The sequence below is a fragment of the Ornithodoros turicata genome, chromosome 3, assembly GCF_037126465.1.
Source record: "Ornithodoros turicata isolate Travis chromosome 3, ASM3712646v1, whole genome shotgun sequence".
Classification (NCBI taxonomy): Eukaryota; Metazoa; Arthropoda; class Arachnida; order Ixodida; family Argasidae; genus Ornithodoros; species Ornithodoros turicata.
Genome location: NC_088203.1, coordinates 59,911,999 through 59,931,369, shown reverse-complemented (window position 1 = coordinate 59,931,369; position 19,371 = coordinate 59,911,999). Strand labels below are relative to the sequence as shown.

General features: G+C 47.1%; 2 protein-coding genes across 2 annotated transcripts; both read left to right on the top strand.

The window, feature by feature from the left end:
- Positions 1-10,117: 10,117 nt before the first annotated feature.
- Positions 10,118-11,977, top strand: LOC135389538 (uncharacterized). The gene has a single exon (XM_064619574.1). The coding sequence runs from the start codon at positions 10,118-10,120 to the stop codon at positions 11,975-11,977; it is 1,860 nt and encodes a 619-aa protein (XP_064475644.1).
- A 753-nt stretch (positions 11,978-12,730) lies between these two features.
- On the top strand, positions 12,731-15,161 carry LOC135389537 (uncharacterized). Its single transcript, XM_064619573.1, has 2 exons — positions 12,731-12,923; positions 12,997-15,161. Exons 1-2 carry the CDS (start codon positions 12,731-12,733, stop codon positions 15,159-15,161), a joined length of 2,358 nt encoding a protein of 785 aa, XP_064475643.1.
- The last annotated feature ends 4,210 nt before the right edge of the window (positions 15,162-19,371 follow it).

Here is a 19,371-nt window from a genome sequence, read left to right as displayed (position 1 = left end):
AGTTTTCTCAGTAGATTCGCACTTCCCAAAGGAAATATTTTGCGTTACGGTTCCTGAAGGTAGTATATGCTCGTATAATGCAGCAAAAATAAAAATAAAAAGGGTTAAAGTCTTTTCCATGCTCCTTTGGTTTTCGTCATTTCTCGAGTAAATGGTGTCACCGACAAATCGGCTTCGGCTTTCTCTCTCGCCATGACAAATGCATCACAAGCCTTCCATATTCGCGGTAGGTCGGTCAAGGCAGTCGGTGAGCAGTTCATGTTATCGATTGTAGCGTGTAGTGTTCTGTGTATTATCCAAACGTGGGGGCTTCTCAGTGCCCCTCACAGTTAGCCTCCACTTGGCTAGTAGTGAAATACGTATTGAAGCACCGGCGGTGTGCACCTATCCCGCAGGGTAATTTAATGATCCTTATCCCAGCCAACTGTACGAGAGGTCCCATCACACGGATACCTAGATAACACGAACATGAAAGGAGGTCATATGAGAAAACCCATCAATACGATAAACTGCATCACGCACTTGATGCTTTGCGGCGACGTGTTATGCAGTCGCGTAAGAGCAGGTGTGCGGAAGAACCGGCAGGCTGCACGTGGAGATTGCTTGTGTAGGTCCGTCGAACTCAAACGTCGGGGGGCGCCCGAACTTCGCAGAGACCAGAAAACACACGACCACTTCGTAGCTTTGAAAAGAGACGACTATTTTATTTACAAAAAGAAGGGAGAGACAGACGCACAAGAAACAGTGACCAGATGCGCCTCTCGGAAGACGTTGCTTTGGGTATCGGGTTACACTGACCCATTCGGGGACGTTCCAGCGAGGGGTGCAGGTGCAGCGCCCCATAAATAACATGAACTGGTTGACAAGCCCCCGTGGCTTACATGAACAGTCAAAAAACACAGTTCGACTGGCATCGTCAACAACATTCTCCGTTACTTTGTTACACGTTGTGATATTCGCCACATTCGGCCATCCTTATAAAATTTCGTCCTCGAAATTTCCATCATAGCAAAAACGTAGAGTTATACATTGCTAAATGAAGAACACTTAAAACACGTAACAGGCTATGATCTTAAACACATGGTGGGTACATTAAAAATTGAACAGGTGACATGCTTTCATCGATTAACGTAGCATTTGTAACATAGCATCAAAAATAAAACACTTCAATGTCAATTGAACATACGTGGTAAAATGAAATATATAACACGTTTACGTTTACTCGTACTCCGAGTCTTTGTCGTCATCATCATCTTCATTCCCTTAACACGAACTCCATAGCTTGAGTTGGTCGGCATGCGCCGTAGTGCTATAACGGCGGCCTTTTTGTCCGCTCAGACGAGTGACGCGGTATGTGTCGTTAGGTAGCACTGCTTCGATAACCAAGGGACCACGATACTTTGGTTGGACCTTGGTTGGCTTTGCGCCGCTTACGGGTAGTCTTCGCACTGCGACTATATCGCCAATTTCGTATCTTGGGGCTTTTGATCTTCGTAAGTTGTAGTGTCGAGATTGCTTTTCTTGTTGCTGCTTTATCGTTGTTTTTGCTTCTTCGCGGATGGTTTGTATGCTTTTGCTTGATCCTTCGTCGACATCTAAGTCACGCAAACGACAGTCTTGGTGTCTTGCAGTGAAACCAAATAACAACTCGAATGGCGTCTTTTGAGTTGTCTTGCTTCGTGTTTGGTTCAGGTTCCGTTGCACTTCTTCTAGGTGTTGGTCCCAGTCCTTTTGATCAGGTCGTTCAATCGACATTGCAATCCTTGGTATGAGTGTTCTGTGTATCCTTTCGACTTGTCCGTTTCCTTGAGGTCTTTGAGTCGACACCAGAACGTGCTGGATGCCTTTGCCTTGACAGAATGCTTCGAACTGGCCTGAGGTGAACGCAGTTCCCCTGTCAGTTACAATACGCCTTGGGACGTCGTAGTCATTTATGTATCGTTCCAAGGCTTTTAACACGTTCGAAGTTTAAGTGTTTCGTGATGGGTAGAGTCGTACAAATTTCGTGAAATTGTCAACGATTACAAGGAGTTCTTGGTTCCGGCTTCTGCTTACGGGAAAAGGTCCTAAGTGGTCCAAATGAAGCACTTCAAAAGGCTGTGCGCCTGGAGGAATCGGATTCAGCTTACCAGGCTTTTTCCCGGTTTCACCTTTGTGGATTACACACTCCAAACAGTGTGAAATGTGCCGCTCAACGTATTTCCTTAATCCTGGAAACCAATACCGCCTCTTAATTTTGTCGACGGTTTCTTCGAGATGGCTATGCCCCATGAGGTCATGGTACTTCATAACCATCGCTTTGCGGTTACTCTTTGGAATGACAAAAAGCCATTTCTTCGCGCCGTCGTTTTCTTCAACCTTGTAGAGCAGTCCATTCTTGAGTGTGAAACCTTTTACTTCCCCTTTTTCTCGCTTTGTCCTGTCTTCGGCTTTCTTTTCCAGAATTTTAATTACTCTGTTAACGTATTCGTCTGCATGCTGTATCGCAATAACATGTTCTTCCTCGGTGACAGAGTACCAGACGTCAAGTCTGTCTTTGAAGTTTTCGTTTTCTGGAACTGAAACTGGAGCTCGACTAAGCGCATCAACATGCTCCATTTTCTTTCCCTCTCGGTGGTGGATGGAGAAGTCAAATTCCTGGATGTAGTCCATCCACCGTGCTATCTGAGGTATCTTCGTCTTCGCGGCATTCATGTAGACTATGGCACGGTAGTCCGTGTATATCGTGAAGTGTATGCCTATCAAATAGATGCGCAGCTTGTCTACTGCCCACATCACTGCCGTTAGTTCGAGTCGCGTCGAATGGTATCGTGTTTCGGCTTCGGTGGTTCTACGGCTGATGCAGAACACCAGATGCATGTTTCCATCATCACCTCTTTGCAGTAACATTCCTGCCAATCCATCCTTTGATGCGTCCATGTGTAACTCAGTTTCGGCATTACGGTCATAGAGAGCCAAAACGGGAGCTTTTGTTAGCTCTTGCTTCAGTTGAGTGAAGGCTTCTTCTTGTTTCTCACTCCACACGAAGGGCTTTCCTTTCTTCGTCAGCTGCGTTAGAGGAGCTGCTTTGGTAGCATGATACGGAATAAATCGTCGAAAGTAACTAGTAAGGCCCAGAAATCTTCGAATTTCGTGAACATCTTTGGGTCGTGGAAACTCGGCGATTGCTTCGAGCTTAGCTTCACCTGGCTGTATTCCGAAACTTGTGATCTGAAATCCTAGGAAGCTTACTTCGGGCATTAGAAACGCACATTTGCTTAATTTTAAAGTCAATCCTGCTTCTTGTAGAGCTTTCAATACGCTCTCAAGATTGCTTATGGCTTCTTCGAACGTTTTCCCGGGCACTAGGATGTCATCAAGATAACAGACAGCTATGTTGAACCGGAGCTGTCCTAGTACAGTGTTTATCAGCCGTTGGAATACACTAGGAGCGTTGCATAAACCAAATGGCATGTACAAGTACTCGTAGTGGCCATCTGGAGTTATGAATGCAGTTTTCTCAATTGATTCTTCTGCCATGGGTACTTGAAAGTAACCACTCGCTAAATCGAGGGTTGTGAAAAACATGTTGCCGCTTAGGCGATCTAACTGGTCATCGATGATAGGGATGGGAAATCGATCCCTCTTCGTTTGTTGGTTCAACCGTCGGTAATCGACAACCTTGCGATACTCTCCTGTTTTCTTTTTAACTAGAACACATGGGCTGGCGTATGGCGATACAGAGTCTCTTACTATTCCTGCCTCCTTGAGGTCCCGAACAATGGTTCGCATGTGCTCCCTCTCATCGTGCGTTGCTCTGTACGGTCTGCTGTAGACTGGCTTCGTATCATCAATTTCTTCGATTTTCATTTCAGCCATCTTTGTTTTTCCGAGTTCGTGGATGTCTAGTGCAAAACAATCTCGGTAAGATGTCAATAATGTGATCAGTTGGCTCATCTGTTCTCGTGTTACTGCCGGTCCGCATTGTACTTCGTGTTCCATGGGGCATCGCGCACCTACGGCATCCTCGACTGTGAGCACTGGAGAAACATCATGGACTTGTTCTATCTCCTGTGCCGTGCTCTCGTCAACGTCGTTGAGCTCGCAAACGTGTGTCGAAACTGGGTCTACTTTCACCGCTCTACCGAATGAAAAGTTCTTCTTTATTGTTATTTCATCGGAGCTTCTGTTTACAATCGGAATTCGCGTCCTTCCATCTTGTAGCTCAAGTAGGCATCCGATGTCTTGCTCGTAGAAGTTAAGCATAACAGTTCCTGAATCATCGCTGTTTTCGGCCTTAACGTCTATCAACTGCACGGAGTTTGGCGGTACTTTAATAGGGCCTTCGTTCCTCAGAGTATATTTAATGTCACTATCGTCCAGTGTGAAATCCTTAAACGGGCCGTCCTTTCGACTGTCGATTAGTTTCATGCAGTTCTTCGCTTTAATCATAACAACACTGTCAAGATCGAGCAGAGTTCGTCCCACGAGTACATCGTAACAAATCACATCATCGCTCACAACATAGGCTGGGACTTCAGCTGTGATGTCATCGATAGATATCTTAATGACAGTCCTTCCAACTGGCATAGTTTTCTTTTGCGCGAGTCCGTACAGCGCATCCTTCTCGGCGACATCGAAAATTGTCAATCCACATTTCGCTTCTGCGGAAACTGTAATCATGCTTACGGCACTACCTTGATCAATAAATGATGTCACCAATATTTCATCGTTGATGACGGCTTGTTTTACGTATTTGCTGGGTCCATTGTCGCCGACGCAGAGGGATTCTTTCGTCGCTTTCTCACTTCGCGACTTGCACTCTCGTTTTCCGTGACCATACTTGTTACATGTCGTGCAGTACTTTATCCTCTTCTCTTTGGGGCAGTCCTTAGCTATGTGATTAGCGTATTCGTTACAATTGAAACATTTTTGGTTGCCCTGCGAGTCCTTTGCAGGGGCCCACATTCCTCCTTTACGAATCTGGATTGAATTTTCAGCTGCATTGATACTGACATTCTTCTTGTTTTCGGGCGTCGATTTTTGAGTTCCTCTTCCAAACATGTCATTTCTTTCTTTCTCCAATCGGACGTGACGCTTTAGATCATGCAGTAGCTGTTCTAATGAGTTGTGATGTTTAGGCATAAGCATTTGGTACGCTGACCTGTCGGCAATACCTAGAAGGATCATTTCCTTCGTTTCGTCGTCCTTTAGCTCACAGCGTTTACAGAGATGCATCTTATCCATAAAATAATCAAGCACTGATTCGCCCTTAACTTGAACTCTGTTGCGCATTTCTTCATACTTAGTTACGGGATTAGTAACAGGCACAAACATATTTCTAAAATGGTACTCAAAATGTTCCCACGTGTCACATTCCCTTGACTTACTGCGATACCACGTTGCTGCAGGTCCCTTTAACTTCGTCTGTACCACGGTTAGCCTCATAGGCTCAGTCCATTGGCACTGGATGGACAGCTGCTTAAATGTCTCTAGCCACTCTTCTGCTTGCTTCTCGTCACCGGCGCCGTCGAACACATGGACCTCCTTGGAGATATCCGGCATGATGCGTGAAGAAGGGGCTTGACCATCGGTCCTCTTCGATGAGATTAAGTCGTAGAACATCTTGTCACGAACTTCGTCACGTTCTTGCATATACTTGATAAGTTTTTCCAGCTCAGTCATCGTTTTTGCTGGAACGTCGTTGCCGTCGTGAGCTTCGATAATCGTTGACGAGCCGTCTTCGTCGCTTAAACCAGATTGCTGCTGGTGTTCGTCGCTGGTCGTAACGTTACCTTCGGTGCCGTTAATTTTCGATCCCTGAGGGCGTCTTCGTTGCGATCTCGGCATTGTCTACCTTCGGTGCTTACGGGCTAAAGTCCAGATGAGTCAAAATTGATGAAAATGTTCACCTGCTCATCAGTCCAATCAGTCCTTATCCCACTTCTGATAAAAATGTAAGTCCGTCGAACTCAAACGTCGGGGGGCGCCCGAACTTCGCAGAGACCAGAAAACACACGACCACTTCGTAGCTTTGAAAAGAGACGACTATTTTATTTACAAAAAGAAGGGAGAGACAGAGGCACAAGAAACAGTGACCAGATGCGCCTCTCGGAAGACGTTGCTTTGGGTATCGGGTTACACTGACCCATTCGGGGACGTTCCAGCGAGGGGTGCAGGTGCAGCGCCCCATAAATAACATGAACTGGTTGACAAGCCCCCGTGGCTTACATGAACAGTCAAAAAACACAGTTCGACTGGCATCGTCAACAACATTCTCCGTTACTTTGTTACACGTTGTGATATTCGCCACACTTGTGTCACAAGCATCCGTCGACTTAAACCCAATATTAACAACAGACTAACACCAGATGATCTCAGAACTGGGTAGTTTCATTTTAAATCGAACAACGCTTTTGCTATGTAGGGCAAACGGGACGCTGCCTCAATGACCGTTTACGGGAACACTCGCGCAACAATGAACGGAGCTTTGTGTCGAGCGAACTCGTGCAGCATCTCCGTGAATGCAGAGGCTCTAAGCCGGTTTTCCCCGAGACCCAAGTTTTGTGCAAAGAAAAGAACACTTGGCGTAGGTTGCTCAGGGAGACCTGTGAGATTAGTACACGTGGCAACTGCGTAAGCAAGCCTTCCCTCCTTCCTCTTCCTCCTCTCCGGAGATTTTTGAATATATAGAGCTCTGGTAAATAAAAATTTTTGCTGTGTTCGAGAATTCTTGTTGTGTCGTCTCTCTCCCTCCCCGTCTCGGGTACCGCCTCTCTCAACGCGCGAAAGTCGTATTTTTTAATTCGCCCAGAAAAAATATATGTTGGAGGACAGCTCAAACGAAGCAAATCGCACCACGTGCGACGCTCGTGCGTGGGGTAGTTTCCGCGAGGAAGAGGAGGAAAGTCTGAGGCTGCTTGAGCGCGCTTTCTTCTGGACCGACTTTGACGGGATCTAGCACCGCTGATTTTATGCCTAGGAACTGGAGGTTTTTGGTGATTGTAGGCTGTACCATAGACACTGTCGACAGCCACCCACAGAATTCTGAGGGCCACAGATTTTCTCTTAAAAAATGCCGAACTTGGCGTAAACGTTCAAAAAGGCCAAACTTTGTTATCAATTTTCTTCATGACGGAACGTCTGAGGATATCGAGCTTAGTGCCATTCGATAGGACGTTGAAAGAACTTTCGTGCTGTATAAAGTTCATTTTTCTCAGTCAAGTGCTTTCTGTGTTATTAGCTTGAGAATCGCACATGGTGGGCGAAAATTGCCAATGTTGCATCTCAATTTTCTCAAAAATGCCATCTTCGATTTCCTTCATTATTTTTTAAAGGTGGCGTCATGTCTCTACTTTAGACTCCAAGTGAGACAATCTTTTATTTTTACCTGAGAGACTCGCAGCGATTTTTTTCGTCAGGCATAGTCCACGAGACTGCAGCCTTGCGCGCCCCATCCACGGGCACGCGACCTTCAACCTCTTCTTTGCTACAGGTCTCCCGCTGACGGAGTAATCAGTGACCGCACTTCGTTTGTTGTAGTATCCCCAGAGCGTTACTTTACGTTTACCCAATGGTCTCCCAGTTCCGTCAAGCTCATTCAGACAGAGGGAGAGTACATGAGTTGCCTTTGCGCCATTGACGAGAAGCCCCAGTCCGCGAACATACCGACAAAGTAGTGAGAAGAAACGAAGCGCTTCGTAAAGATCTTTATCCAGTGGCAACATAGTAGCTTTTGTTTCAGGTTGCCGCCAGTCCCCAGGCAGTGTGAAATTCACATCCTTTTCATTGGTAAAAAAACGTTGTGGAAGTTTCGAAAAACGTAAAATGTGCCCATTGCGAGACCTCTGCAGATGATGGCTGCCACCATTGGATTAGTATCATCCGAAAGCTTTACAGGACCTTTCACATGATATAAAGTGACTGGGTTCTAGCGCATTTTCCGTCCGGCTAGTATCGCAAAACCATGAGTGGTACGCGAAAATTTTGCATGTTCGATCTTAATTATTTCTAAAACGCCAGAATATTTTTACGATTTATTCCACAGGGGCAGAATTATGCCTGTACTTTGCGCTGCTGGTAAGGTAGGTACCTTTTCTCTTTTTGATTGAGACGCTGGGCTACCTTTCCGTGGAGCGATTTTTCCACACACAGGCGCTCCTCGTATGTTTACGAGCGCGCTTTGCTTCGTAGTCTTTGCTTTGTAATTTCTTGCACAGATATTGCATTCTGTACTTATTTTGCACTTATGGTACGTATGTTTATGTTTTCCTTTGGAGACGCAGGGCAATACTTTCGTGGGCGCCTTGAACTTGCTATTACGCACTTTCATGGGAGTCGCACGCACGACGTGTGCGAATGCACGTGCGCATATTCACTATTCTCCCGCACATGTGCTTGAGGAAATGCACATACGCACGCTATGAGGCTGTCGTGCGAGTTAATATTAGGAAGGCAGAACTACGGCCACAGGGGACAGAAAGTTACAACACGTGAGAATACAAATTTGTGGCCGCCTGCATGGTTGCAGCCGTTTTTTAGCTTGGGCGCAGTAAGTGATAGTTCCGAAGCTGTGCATGCTACCTTTAATTAGTTTTATGCCCCGTAGCGTTATTTCGGAACCACGACGAGTACTATATACAAAGCCCGTAAGACCACTGTGATGACAGTATGTTGCTGCTCACAACTATAACACGTTCGCCCTCCACGAGCTGTGTCAGTGCCACCGTGGGAATCAAAATTTCCGACAGAACAATGCACAACTAAAATCCCTCGTTTCCGGTAGCCGTAGGTACCTTAAACCCTCGGTGTGGTCTTCAGTAATCTTTTTGGCATCCGTGCGCTTGAACCCAGTCAGTTTATACCATGTGAAAGGTCATATCTAAACCTATCGGATGATGCTAATCCAATGGTTGCATCCATCACCTGCAGGGGTCTCGCAATGGACACATTTTACGTTTTGCGAAACTTCCACAACGTTCTTTTACCAATGAAACGGATGTGACTTTCACACTGCTTGGGGGACTGGTGGCAACCTGAAATAAAAGCTACGATGTTACCACTGCATAAAGATCTTTACGAAGCGCTTCGTTTCTTCTCACTACTTTGTCGGTATGTTCGAGGACTGGGGCTTCTCGTCAAGGGCGCACAGGCAACTCATGCGTACTCTCCCACGGTTTGAATGAGCCTGACGGAACTGGGAGACCATTGGGTAAACCTAAAGTGATGCTCTGGGGACACTACAACAAGCTCACGCACTGCGGCCATTCATTTCTCCGTCAGCGGGAGACCTGTAGCAAAGAAGAGGTTGAAGGTCGCGTGCTCGTAGGTGGGGCGCGCGAGGCCGCAGCCTCGTGGACCCAGCCTGACAAAAAAATCGCTGCACGTCTCTTGGGTAAAAATAAAAGATTGTCTCACTTGGCGTGTAAAGTAGAGGCATGACGCCACCTTTTAAAAAATAATCAAAGAAATCGAAGGTGGCATTTTTGAGAAAATTGAGATGCAACATTGGCAATTTTCGCCTACCATGTGCGATTCTCAAGCTAATAACACAGAAAGCACTGGACTGAGAAAAATAACCTTTATACAGCACGAAAGGTGTTTCAACGTCCTATCGAATGGCACTAAGTTCGATGTCCTCAGACGTTCCGTGATGAAGCAAATTGGTAACAAAGTTTGGCCTTTTTGAACGTTTACGCCAAGTTTGACATTTTTTAACAGAAAATCTGTGGCCGTCAGAGTTCTGTGGATGGCTGTAGACAGTGTCAATGGTGCAGCCTATAATCACCAAAAACCTCCAGTTCCTACGTGTAGGAACTGTTGTGAAGGAAGACGACGAGGAGAGACGATGAGAGGAGAACGAAGTTGGAGTTTAGGTTTTTTGTCTGTTTTTTTTTTTTGGGGGGGGGGCTTTGGAGTTCGTGGAGGTCGGTCATGCGGTGGATTCGTTCCGAAATAAATAGGTGTTACTTTGGCCAGAAGTCTCTCTATTAAGGTCCGGGGCAAGAATTTTCTACAGATACAAGTGGTGCCGAAACCCGGGAAGCGGACCTGCGAGAGAAGAGCCGAAAGACTTCGTGTGGCATCACAAGAAGCGCCGTGGAACGTTAGGCCTACCACCAGAACGAACAACCAGAGGATGGAAGAACTGAAGCGGCGTCGAGGAGGATTGAGGAGTGCTCTTTCTCGCTCGATCAATGGAGCATTGGAGAAGCTCACCGAAGCAGATCTTCAGGAGGAAGAAATCGAGGTCCTGACTGCACAGCTAAAGAAGAAACTGGAGAAGTTGGAGGCAGTGGACGCAGAACTGGAGGTCCTCTGGACAGAACAAGAACTCGAGGCCGAACAACAAGAAAGCTTTGAATATAGTGCCCGAGCGACAGCGCTATTGGCGAGGCTACAGTTTCGTGTGCAAAGACTGAATTCAGTAGCCAGTTTGCGTGGGAGTCATCGTTCCGAAGAAAGGCCTGTTGGCGACTCAACCGCATCCGGCCTGCAGATCAGGTTGCCGAAGTTGAACCTAGTCAAATTCAACGGGCAACGAAAGGACTGGGTGGCATTTTGGGAACAGTTTCGGCAAGTCATTCATGACAATGGGAGGCTTTCCGTTTGCGAGAAGTTCAGCTACTTGAGGTCAGCTCTCACTGGGGAAGCTGCAGCAGCAATATCTGGACTGCCACCTACAGAAAGGTGCTACAATGACGCACTTGAAATTTTGAAAGGTCGTTACGGGAATGAAGCCCTGCAAATAGAGGACCACATGGCGAGGCTCATGGGATTACAACCAGTCAGGTCCCACCAGGATGCAAAGGGTCTCAGGAAGCTCCATGACGAGCTGTCATCGCATACAAGAGCTCTGAAGGCATTAGGAGTCTCGGAGGAGTCGTTTTCGTCAATGTTGTACTCCCTAATGCTTCGCCTGATACCACAAGGCATCGTTGTGGAATTCAACAGAAGGATGCTGGAGGCAGAAGATGGATCTCCAGAGGAAGGGGGATCTCGAGAGGAGACGCCCAACGGACAAGGTGACAGAGAAAATCCATCACCTTCCAGCGGGGAGCACGTCGCTAAGTTACGTAAATTCATCAAGTTCCTACGAGTGGAGGTAGAATGCTTGGAAAGAACGCTTACTGCTCAAGGAACAAGAAAAGATACAGGAGATGGATTTCCAAAAATGAAAGGCGCTCGAAAGCAGCGTACAAAGGGATCAGCGAGACTGTCGTCAGCAGCAGCACTAGTCAACACTACAGATCAGCTGTCGGATTGTTTCTTTTGCAAGTCACGGGATCACCGGACCACGGAGTGCGACACACGGATGTCACAGGATGACAAGCTGCGAAGGCTGCAGGAGGCAGGACGATGTTTCCGATGCACCTGGCCAAACCACGTATCGAGGAAATGTTGGAGGAAGGTGAACTGCGGTAAGTGCCAAGGAAGGCACGCGGCTTCGGTGTGCAATCATCGTAGAGGAGATGAAGAGGCGATTCAAGACCGCGCAGCGGATGGAACAACTCAACTGAGTTTAGAGCTGTTGAACGAAGATTATGCTCCTACGACTGTTTTGCAGACCACAGTTGCTTGGTGCAAAGGGGAAAAAGAGCAACGGAAATGTAAGGTGATGTTCGACACCGGCAGTCAACGCTCGTTCGTGACCAAGCAGATCGCCCAGACGCTCCACTGCAGGACGGTGGGAGAAGAGACTGTAAAAGTAGGAGTGTTTGGAGGGCAAGAGGAAGAGCGGCTAGTATATAGACGAGTTCGACTGAGACTGCAAAGTATATACAACGAGAACGAGTACGACCTGGAAGTCCTGGTAACGGATACCATATGTACACAGAGGACACCAAGACCGGGATCCGGAATACTGGACCAGATGAAAGAGAGACAGCTAGCTGTGCAACATTTGACGTGCGCAGAAAGCCAAGGACCAGTGCAAGTTCTCATCGGCACAGATGTGTACTGGGATCTGGTGACAGGAGAAGTGATCAGGTTAGGATGAGCACTGAGAGCAGTAGAGACGCGGCTGGGATGGACAGTGCACGGGGCTACTTCAGAAGCGGGAAGGAGTCACGAGTCCAATCAAGCACTGGTACTACGAGTTTCTGCTAATCAGGACCAGCAGGATAACTACGTGCAGAAGTTTTGGCAACTGGAAGCAATTGGAGTCGCACCAGAAACCGAAAAGAGTGAAAGCGATAGTGCACTGCGGCGGTTCGGCGAAACGGTGACTTTGAACGAGGGACGCTATGAGGTATCACTTCGAATCACGAAGAACTCATGAACAGATATGATGAAGCCATACGCATGTATAGTCAAAATAACATGGCGGAGAGAGTACCGGCGAAGAGCGGGGAGGTCGTCTACTATATGCCTCACCAGGCGGTACTGAGAGAGACGAGTAGCACTACCAAATTGAGAGTGGTGTTCGACTGCTCATCAAGTAATGGAAGCACGAAGTCCCTCAACGACTGTTTGGAAGTCGGGCCTAATTTAAACCCGGATGTAGTGGAGCTAATGATCAACTAACCGAATCAATAAGGTGGCTTTAGTAGCGGATGTGGAGAAAGCCTTTCTGCAAATACAAGTGAAAGAGGACGATAGGGATGCTCTCCGCTATCTCTGGTATGAAGGAAAGCCACAAAAAGGAAGCCCGCTACCGAAAGTAGAACATCGGAGAATGACAAGGGTACCCTTCGGCACAACGGCGAGTCCTTTTCTGCTGGCGGCGACATTACGACATCATTTTAAGGTCATGGAACAAGAATACCCTGATACCGCAAAAATGCTGGGAAAGCACATGTACGTGGATGATCTGGTGACTGGGGCGAATGATGCAAAAGAGGCAATCAAGATTGCGAAAGACTCAACAGAGATCCTACAACGTGCGAACATGAAGTTGCACAAGTGGGCATCAAACGATAAAAGCGTGCTGGAGTTCCTGAGAGGTGAGACTGAGGAAAGGAAAATAGGCGAAAGGCGACGAGATCCAGAAAGTGTTGGGATTGTCGTGGCTGCCAGAAACAGACATGTTGACGTTTTCTGTCGATGGAGTTTGGAACATGTACCAGGGAACTGGGGCCACCAAACGACTTGTGCTACGAATTACAGCACGGATATTTGATCCACTGGGTATGTTGGCACCGTTTACTATCCGTGGAAAGGCAATATTTCAGGAGCTGTGGAAGCTAAAGGTCGGATGGGACGACGCTTTGCCTGCGCAGTCGCAAGTATCCTGGAGCCAGTGGGGTTCTGAACTGTCTCATCTTCAAGAGGTTCAATTACCAAGGTATTATGGAGCGAATGGGGTCGCCGGCGTCAGACACATCGAAATACACATCTTTTGCGACGCCAGCCCGACCGCATATGGGGCAGTGGCATACACAGTCATGGAAGACAAGTCTGGGACGAGAAGCAGTGCGTTTCTCATCGCAAAGACAAGACTCCCTCCTCTAAAGGCGCAGACGATACCTCGACTTGAGCTGATGGCTTGTCTCGTCGAAGGAAGGTTGTTCGCGTACCTGAAAGCAAACTTTGAAGCATGTCTCACGCAAATTCATTTCTGGATGGACTCAAAGATTGCGCTCTGTTGGATACAAGGGGACGCCAACCGCTGGAAGCAGTTCGTTCAAAACAGAGTGAGGGAAATTCAAGAAATCACAAACTCCGCGGAATGGAGATACTGCAACACAAAGGAGAACCCGGCGGATAGGCTGACCAGAGGCATCACTGCAGACAAATTGATTGATAGCCAGCGGTGGTGGACGGGACTAAACTGGATTTTGTGCGACCAACGCCAATGGCCTACGTCGAGCACGGACAGGGAAAATTTCGGGAAGGTAGAGCTGGAAGAAAAAGTCTCACAAGACGTGATTCAGACGCTAACCGCAACAATTGGGGAAATCGTCGACATGAAGAGGTACAGCTCAGTAAAGAAGCTACATCATGTGGTAGCCTGGGTCTTGCAATTCGTAGCCAAGCTGAAGAAACGGAGTGGGGAAGGTGGACCTCTCGGCTCAGAAGAGGTACGAGAAGACGAAAATTATTGTCTGAAGATCGTGCAGCAGAACGCGTTTCATGCAGAAATAGCAGCGGTTCAGAGCCAAAGACCGTCGCCTGCGAAATCGCCCCTACAAGGGTACAGTCTGTTTTTGGACGGCGAAGGGATCCTCAGGATGACTGGCAGATTACAAGAAAGCGACCTACCCTACGCTCAAAAGCATCCTATTGTGCTACCAAAGCAAGACCCTTACTCTGAAGCTATCATCAGAAAGTGCCATTTGGATGTGTTACACGGCGGTATGCGAGATACCCTAGTACAAGTGCGAGAGAAGTACTGGATAGTACGTGCTAGGCAAGCTGTCAAGAAGGTTATAAGAAGTTGCGTCGTATGTCAACGATACAATGCGCAGGCTTCAAGACAAAACCCAGCGCCACTACCAGCGTCAAGGGTATCGCAGTCGGAGCCGTTTACAGTTACTGGACTTGACTTCGCAGGACCACTGATGGTGAGGACGAGCCGATCAACGAGGCAGATATACTTCGTGATATTCGTATGCGCAACAACGAGGGCGGTACACCTGGAAGTAATGCAGGATATGTCCACTCCAACATTTTTGCTGGCTTTCCGAAGATTTGTTGCACGACGTGGAATACCGAGCAAGGTGTACAGCGACAATGCGAAGACTTTTCAAAAGAGCAACAAAGAGTTGAAGAAATTGTGGAAAATTGTAACTGGAGAGGGTGTCAAGGAGAAGATCACTGACTGGGCAATTGATTGGCGATACAATGTTCCGTACGCTCCTTGGTGGGGCGGATTTTATGAGCGACTCATCAGATCCGTCAAGGTGGCTTTGAAAAAGACCACCGGCGAAAGGTGCCTGAACGAGACAGAGCTCACCACTATCGTTACCGAGATAGAAGCTGTTATAAACTCGCGGCCCCTCACTTTTGTTTATGACGATCAAGAGATCCGCCCATTGTATCCTGCAGCGTTCCTTACGGGAAAAAGACTAACGACGCTACCAGCTTCTGACACAGGCGACATGCCGGAAAGCTCAGCCGACACCATCCAACGTTGCTGGAGGCAACGAGCGGAAAGCTTACGTACTTTCTGGGAGAAATGGTCACGGGAGTACCTTACAGAACTAAGGAATCTTTGGAGCGAACGTCGTGGTAGAGCATAACAAGAGGGCGACTTGGTCATCGTACGCGAAGACTGCAGGCCGAGGCAAAGGTGGACAACAGGAAGGATTTCGCGATGCCTGCCAGGAAGGGACCAGAAATCACGGACATTCGAAGTTAAGCTTCCCAACGGGTCAACTATCGTCCGATGTGGTGAACTTTTGTATAAACTTGAAGTATGGCGGGCCATACTTGAAGTGTGAAGAAATGACATTTCTTCGGGGGGGGGGGGCAGTGTGTAGGAACTGTTGTGAAGGAAGACGACGACGAGAGACGATGAGAGGAGAACGAAGTTGGAGTTTAGGTTTTTTGTCTGTTTTTTTGGGCTTTGGAGTTCGTGGAGGTCGGTCACGCGGTGGATTCGTTCCGAAATAAATAGGTGTTACTTTGGTCAGAAGTCTCTCTATTAAGGTCCGGGGCAAGAATTTTCTACACTAGGCATAAAATCAGCGGTGCTAGATCCCGTCAAAGTCGGTCCAGAAGAAAGCGCGCTCAAGCAGCCTCAGACTTTCCTCCTCTTCCTCGCGGAAACTACCCCACGCACGAGCGTCGCACGTGGTGCGATTTGCTTCGTTTGAGCTGTCCTCTAACATATATTTTTTCTGTGCGAATTAAAAAATACGACTTTCATCCGTTGTTCGATTTAAAATGAAACTACCCAACTTCTATAATCCGCATCTGTTGTCTCCCCTTACTCTCCTGAAATGTTCGTCGCTGAAGTGTTTGTTACACATCATCGCACATTTCGTGAGCTGTTTCCCAATCCTCAGTTGGACACACCGTACTTTCCCTTTATTGTCCTTCGGGAAATCAAGTTAATTCCGGGTTTAGTGCAATATGAATCGCACTAAGGAACGATTGGCCTTTTCGACGTCTGCTAGCTTGTGAGGGTGTATCCCGTTTGAAACCATTAAAAATAACCTTTCAAAAATAAACGCGTAAGTACCCACTGTTAAAAATATATCTCCCAGAATATGCGCTTAAAAATAAACGCACAAAAATAATCGCCGAAATATCCCCGTTTAAATAGAAACGCTAAGGAATCCACGGTTAAGAATATACCGTTAAATATAAATCGTTTCAGAACCCCCCAAATTCACCATACAGTTGCTAGAGTCATGTGGTATGGCCGAAATCAAGGTGAACTGCAAGCAAGGGGCTTAAACTAACCTCACATGACCAAACTAGCCTAAACTATCCCAAACTAACCGAAACCAAACTAAACTAACCTAACATAACATGATCTAACCCGGCGTAAATTGCAATCTGTCCGCCTCCGTGCTAGATGGTGAGGGGAATTTGAAACAGTTTATTTTTAATGGTGGATTATTGAACGGTGATCTCTAAGCGGGGATAGTGAGCGGTTTATTTTAGGAGATATATTTTTAACCGTGTATTTTTTAAGCGGATTATTCTTGTACGTTTTATTCTTAAACGTTTATTCTTAATGGTGGATTTCGGGGACTCCCCGCTTGGGGTAGTGATAAAAATTTCTAACTGACGACGTACTCGCCGGAGGATTGTGCGACTTTCGGCAATTACCGTCTGGGAACTTTTTCCGCCATTTAGGAAGGCTTTGGACAATTTTTAATTGAGGAAAATTTATTTTCAATCGAACTTTGAAATTTGCCAAGCGAAGCTTACTCTTTATTACAGAAATATTAAGTCCTTCACGGATAACCACAGACCCAATAAAAACTATGCACAGTATCGTAACAGAAATAATCTTCAAAAATTAGTAAAAATTGCGCTTTAGCCCTGCCTGCTTGATTGTCGCAAAGAAGAGCCCACTGAAAGGGCGGGGAGAGGGGGAAGTGTTCCCGCATCACGTTTTACCTTTCTTTCCTCCGCTTTGACCTTGATGCTGGTGACAACCGTCTTATTACAAAGAAGGTAGAACAATGAAGGCGGGGACACTTCCTCCTCTAGACGCACATTTAGCACGCGCTTCTTTGCGAAAATCAAGCAAGGGGGCTAAAGCGTAGTTCTTACTAGTTTTTCCACTATTTCTGTTGCGATACTGCGCATAGTTTTTGCTGGGTCTGCGGTTATCTGTGGAGGACTTCATATTTCCGTTAAAAAAATAAGGTTCGCTTGGCAATTTTCAAAGTTCGATTGAGAAAAAAAAGAGAGAAATTTCCCGCAATTAAAAATTATTCAAAGCCTTCCTCAATGGTGGCAAAAGTTCTGAGAAGGTAATTGCCGAAAGTCCCAAAATCCTTCGGCGAGTACGTCGCCAGTTAGAATTTTTTATCACTTTAGGTGAAACATCCTGTATACAGTCAACCCTCGTTAATATGACCGAGGCCGTTCCCGCGGAATTTTGGTCATAAAGCGAATTGTCATATTAACGAGCAACATGGATGATGCTCCAGGTAAGCACTTCATAAAGGAAGTCTGTTTGGCTCTGTCTCCTTTATTGAAGACGCAGATATTGCAGGCATATGTCGGCATTTTCCTAAGAATTCATTCAACATCACATTATGGTCAGTTTTCTGCAATGCCCATCACATCACATCACCGTCATAAACCATCACATCACGAGCCCATCACTCAACTTCAACTTCAGAATTCATCATGTCATAACCCATTATTCACTTCAGAAACCACCACCGACTTCAGAGCCCATCATCAGAATTCAACAAAGGCCTACGTTGGGTGTGCCCGGCTGCAGGATTACGACGCTAGCGTCCTGCTCGCCTGTGTTTGCGTGGGTTTCCTGGTAGTGACAGCAAAAGCGTAAGCGAAGGAGGAGTATGCTGTTTGGAGGGTGTGGTCAGCCTGCACTCGGTTGGACTTGGAAGCAGGGTGTACCAATGAAGGAGGAAAGGGAGTGATGCTCCACGTTTGACCTCCGCTATCGCATGTGAACGGCGGAAGGTGTGTTGCTTGCGCGGTAGGGTTGTTGTTGTTGCACAATGTTGCGCCCGTTGATGACAGATCAGTGAGCGCATGGCACATTGCGCGTTCAATTGGCTTCGGGCGACCGCTGATGGGGTTTCGAAGTTGAATACCAATGAAGGCCTACGTTGGTGTGCCCGGCTGCCCGCTGCTGGAGGATTACGGCGTTGGCGTCTTCCTCGATCGCCCCTGTTAGCGTGGATTTCCTGGTAGTGGCGGCGAAAGCGTAAGCGGAGGAGAGGTATGCTGTTTGGAGGGTGCGGTCGCCTTGCTCTCGGTTAGGCTTGGAAGCAGGGTGCACCAAGAAAGGAGGAAAGGGGGGATGCAACGTTTGACCTCCGCTCCGCTGTCCGCATGTAAACGGCGGCGGGAGGTATGTTGCTTACGCGGTAGGGTTTTTGCACAATGTTGCGCCCGTTGTTGACAGCAAAGTGAGCGCATAGCACATTGCACGTTCATGTGGCTTCGTACGACATCCTTGCCTGCAGACATATTGCACGTTCATGTGACTTCGTACGACCGCCGTGTCTGCCGGTACATTGCACGTTCATGTGACTTCGTACGAATGCCTTTTCCGCCTTGCCATTTTTCACTCGTGACGCGGGGGTATTAGCTTCGGCATCGCAATAGATCGTGGCCTGTCACTCAGTAGTACATGAGTTCTTGTGACATGATGCTTACTGACACTGGAAATAGCCGTCATGAGCGAATTCAGCGACCTGTGATCACCTTTGCTGGACATATGTTTTTACTCTCGTTCTTTCATGCAATACACCACTGCCGTGCTTTATCCGGAATCCCAAGCAGGGGGCGTGGTCATTATTACAGCTACGTGATAACAGCTTTACACGTATAAATACCGACATGTCATTACAGCTGAAATAGCAAGCCCCCTTTTTTGCAGGGGGTGTCGCCAAACTATTTTTTCTTTGGGGTGGGGGGTGTCACAAGGATGTAGGAGGGTCCGGATAAATCACTGACACCAAAAACTGAGAATCTGCCCTCGGATCTACCCATTGTATTCTTTTTCCTCCTCCGAGGGTATATACGGACGAACACTAAGTGAATTCTTAACGACCAAGACATTTGGGCACATGTAATACATACAGAATGTGAGGCGCAAATTGAAGTGAAGACTGCAAGGAGCACGGGAGACCACCAATTTACAGTCCGTGAAACAGTTTCTTTTCCTCTCTCACAATCTGTGAATAAATATGTGTCGACACAGTTTACAATAATTCCCACTCTTGCCTGTTTTTATTGGATGTTTGAAACAACCTCTCATCATAATCACTTGACTGTAGTGTTAGT

Excerpts from the sequence above, each read along its gene's own strand:
- LOC135389538 (XM_064619574.1), top strand. The coding sequence starts at position 10,118 with ATGGAAGAACTGAAGCGGCGTCGAGGAGGATTGAGGAGTGCTCTTTCT.
- LOC135389537 (XM_064619573.1), top strand. The coding sequence starts at position 12,731 with ATGGAACAAGAATACCCTGATACCGCAAAAATGCTGGGAAAGCACATG. Across the intron at positions 12,924-12,996 it reads CGTGCTGGAGTTCCTGAGAG|AAACAGACATGTTGACGTTT; the intron begins GTGAGACTGAGG and ends CGTGGCTGCCAG.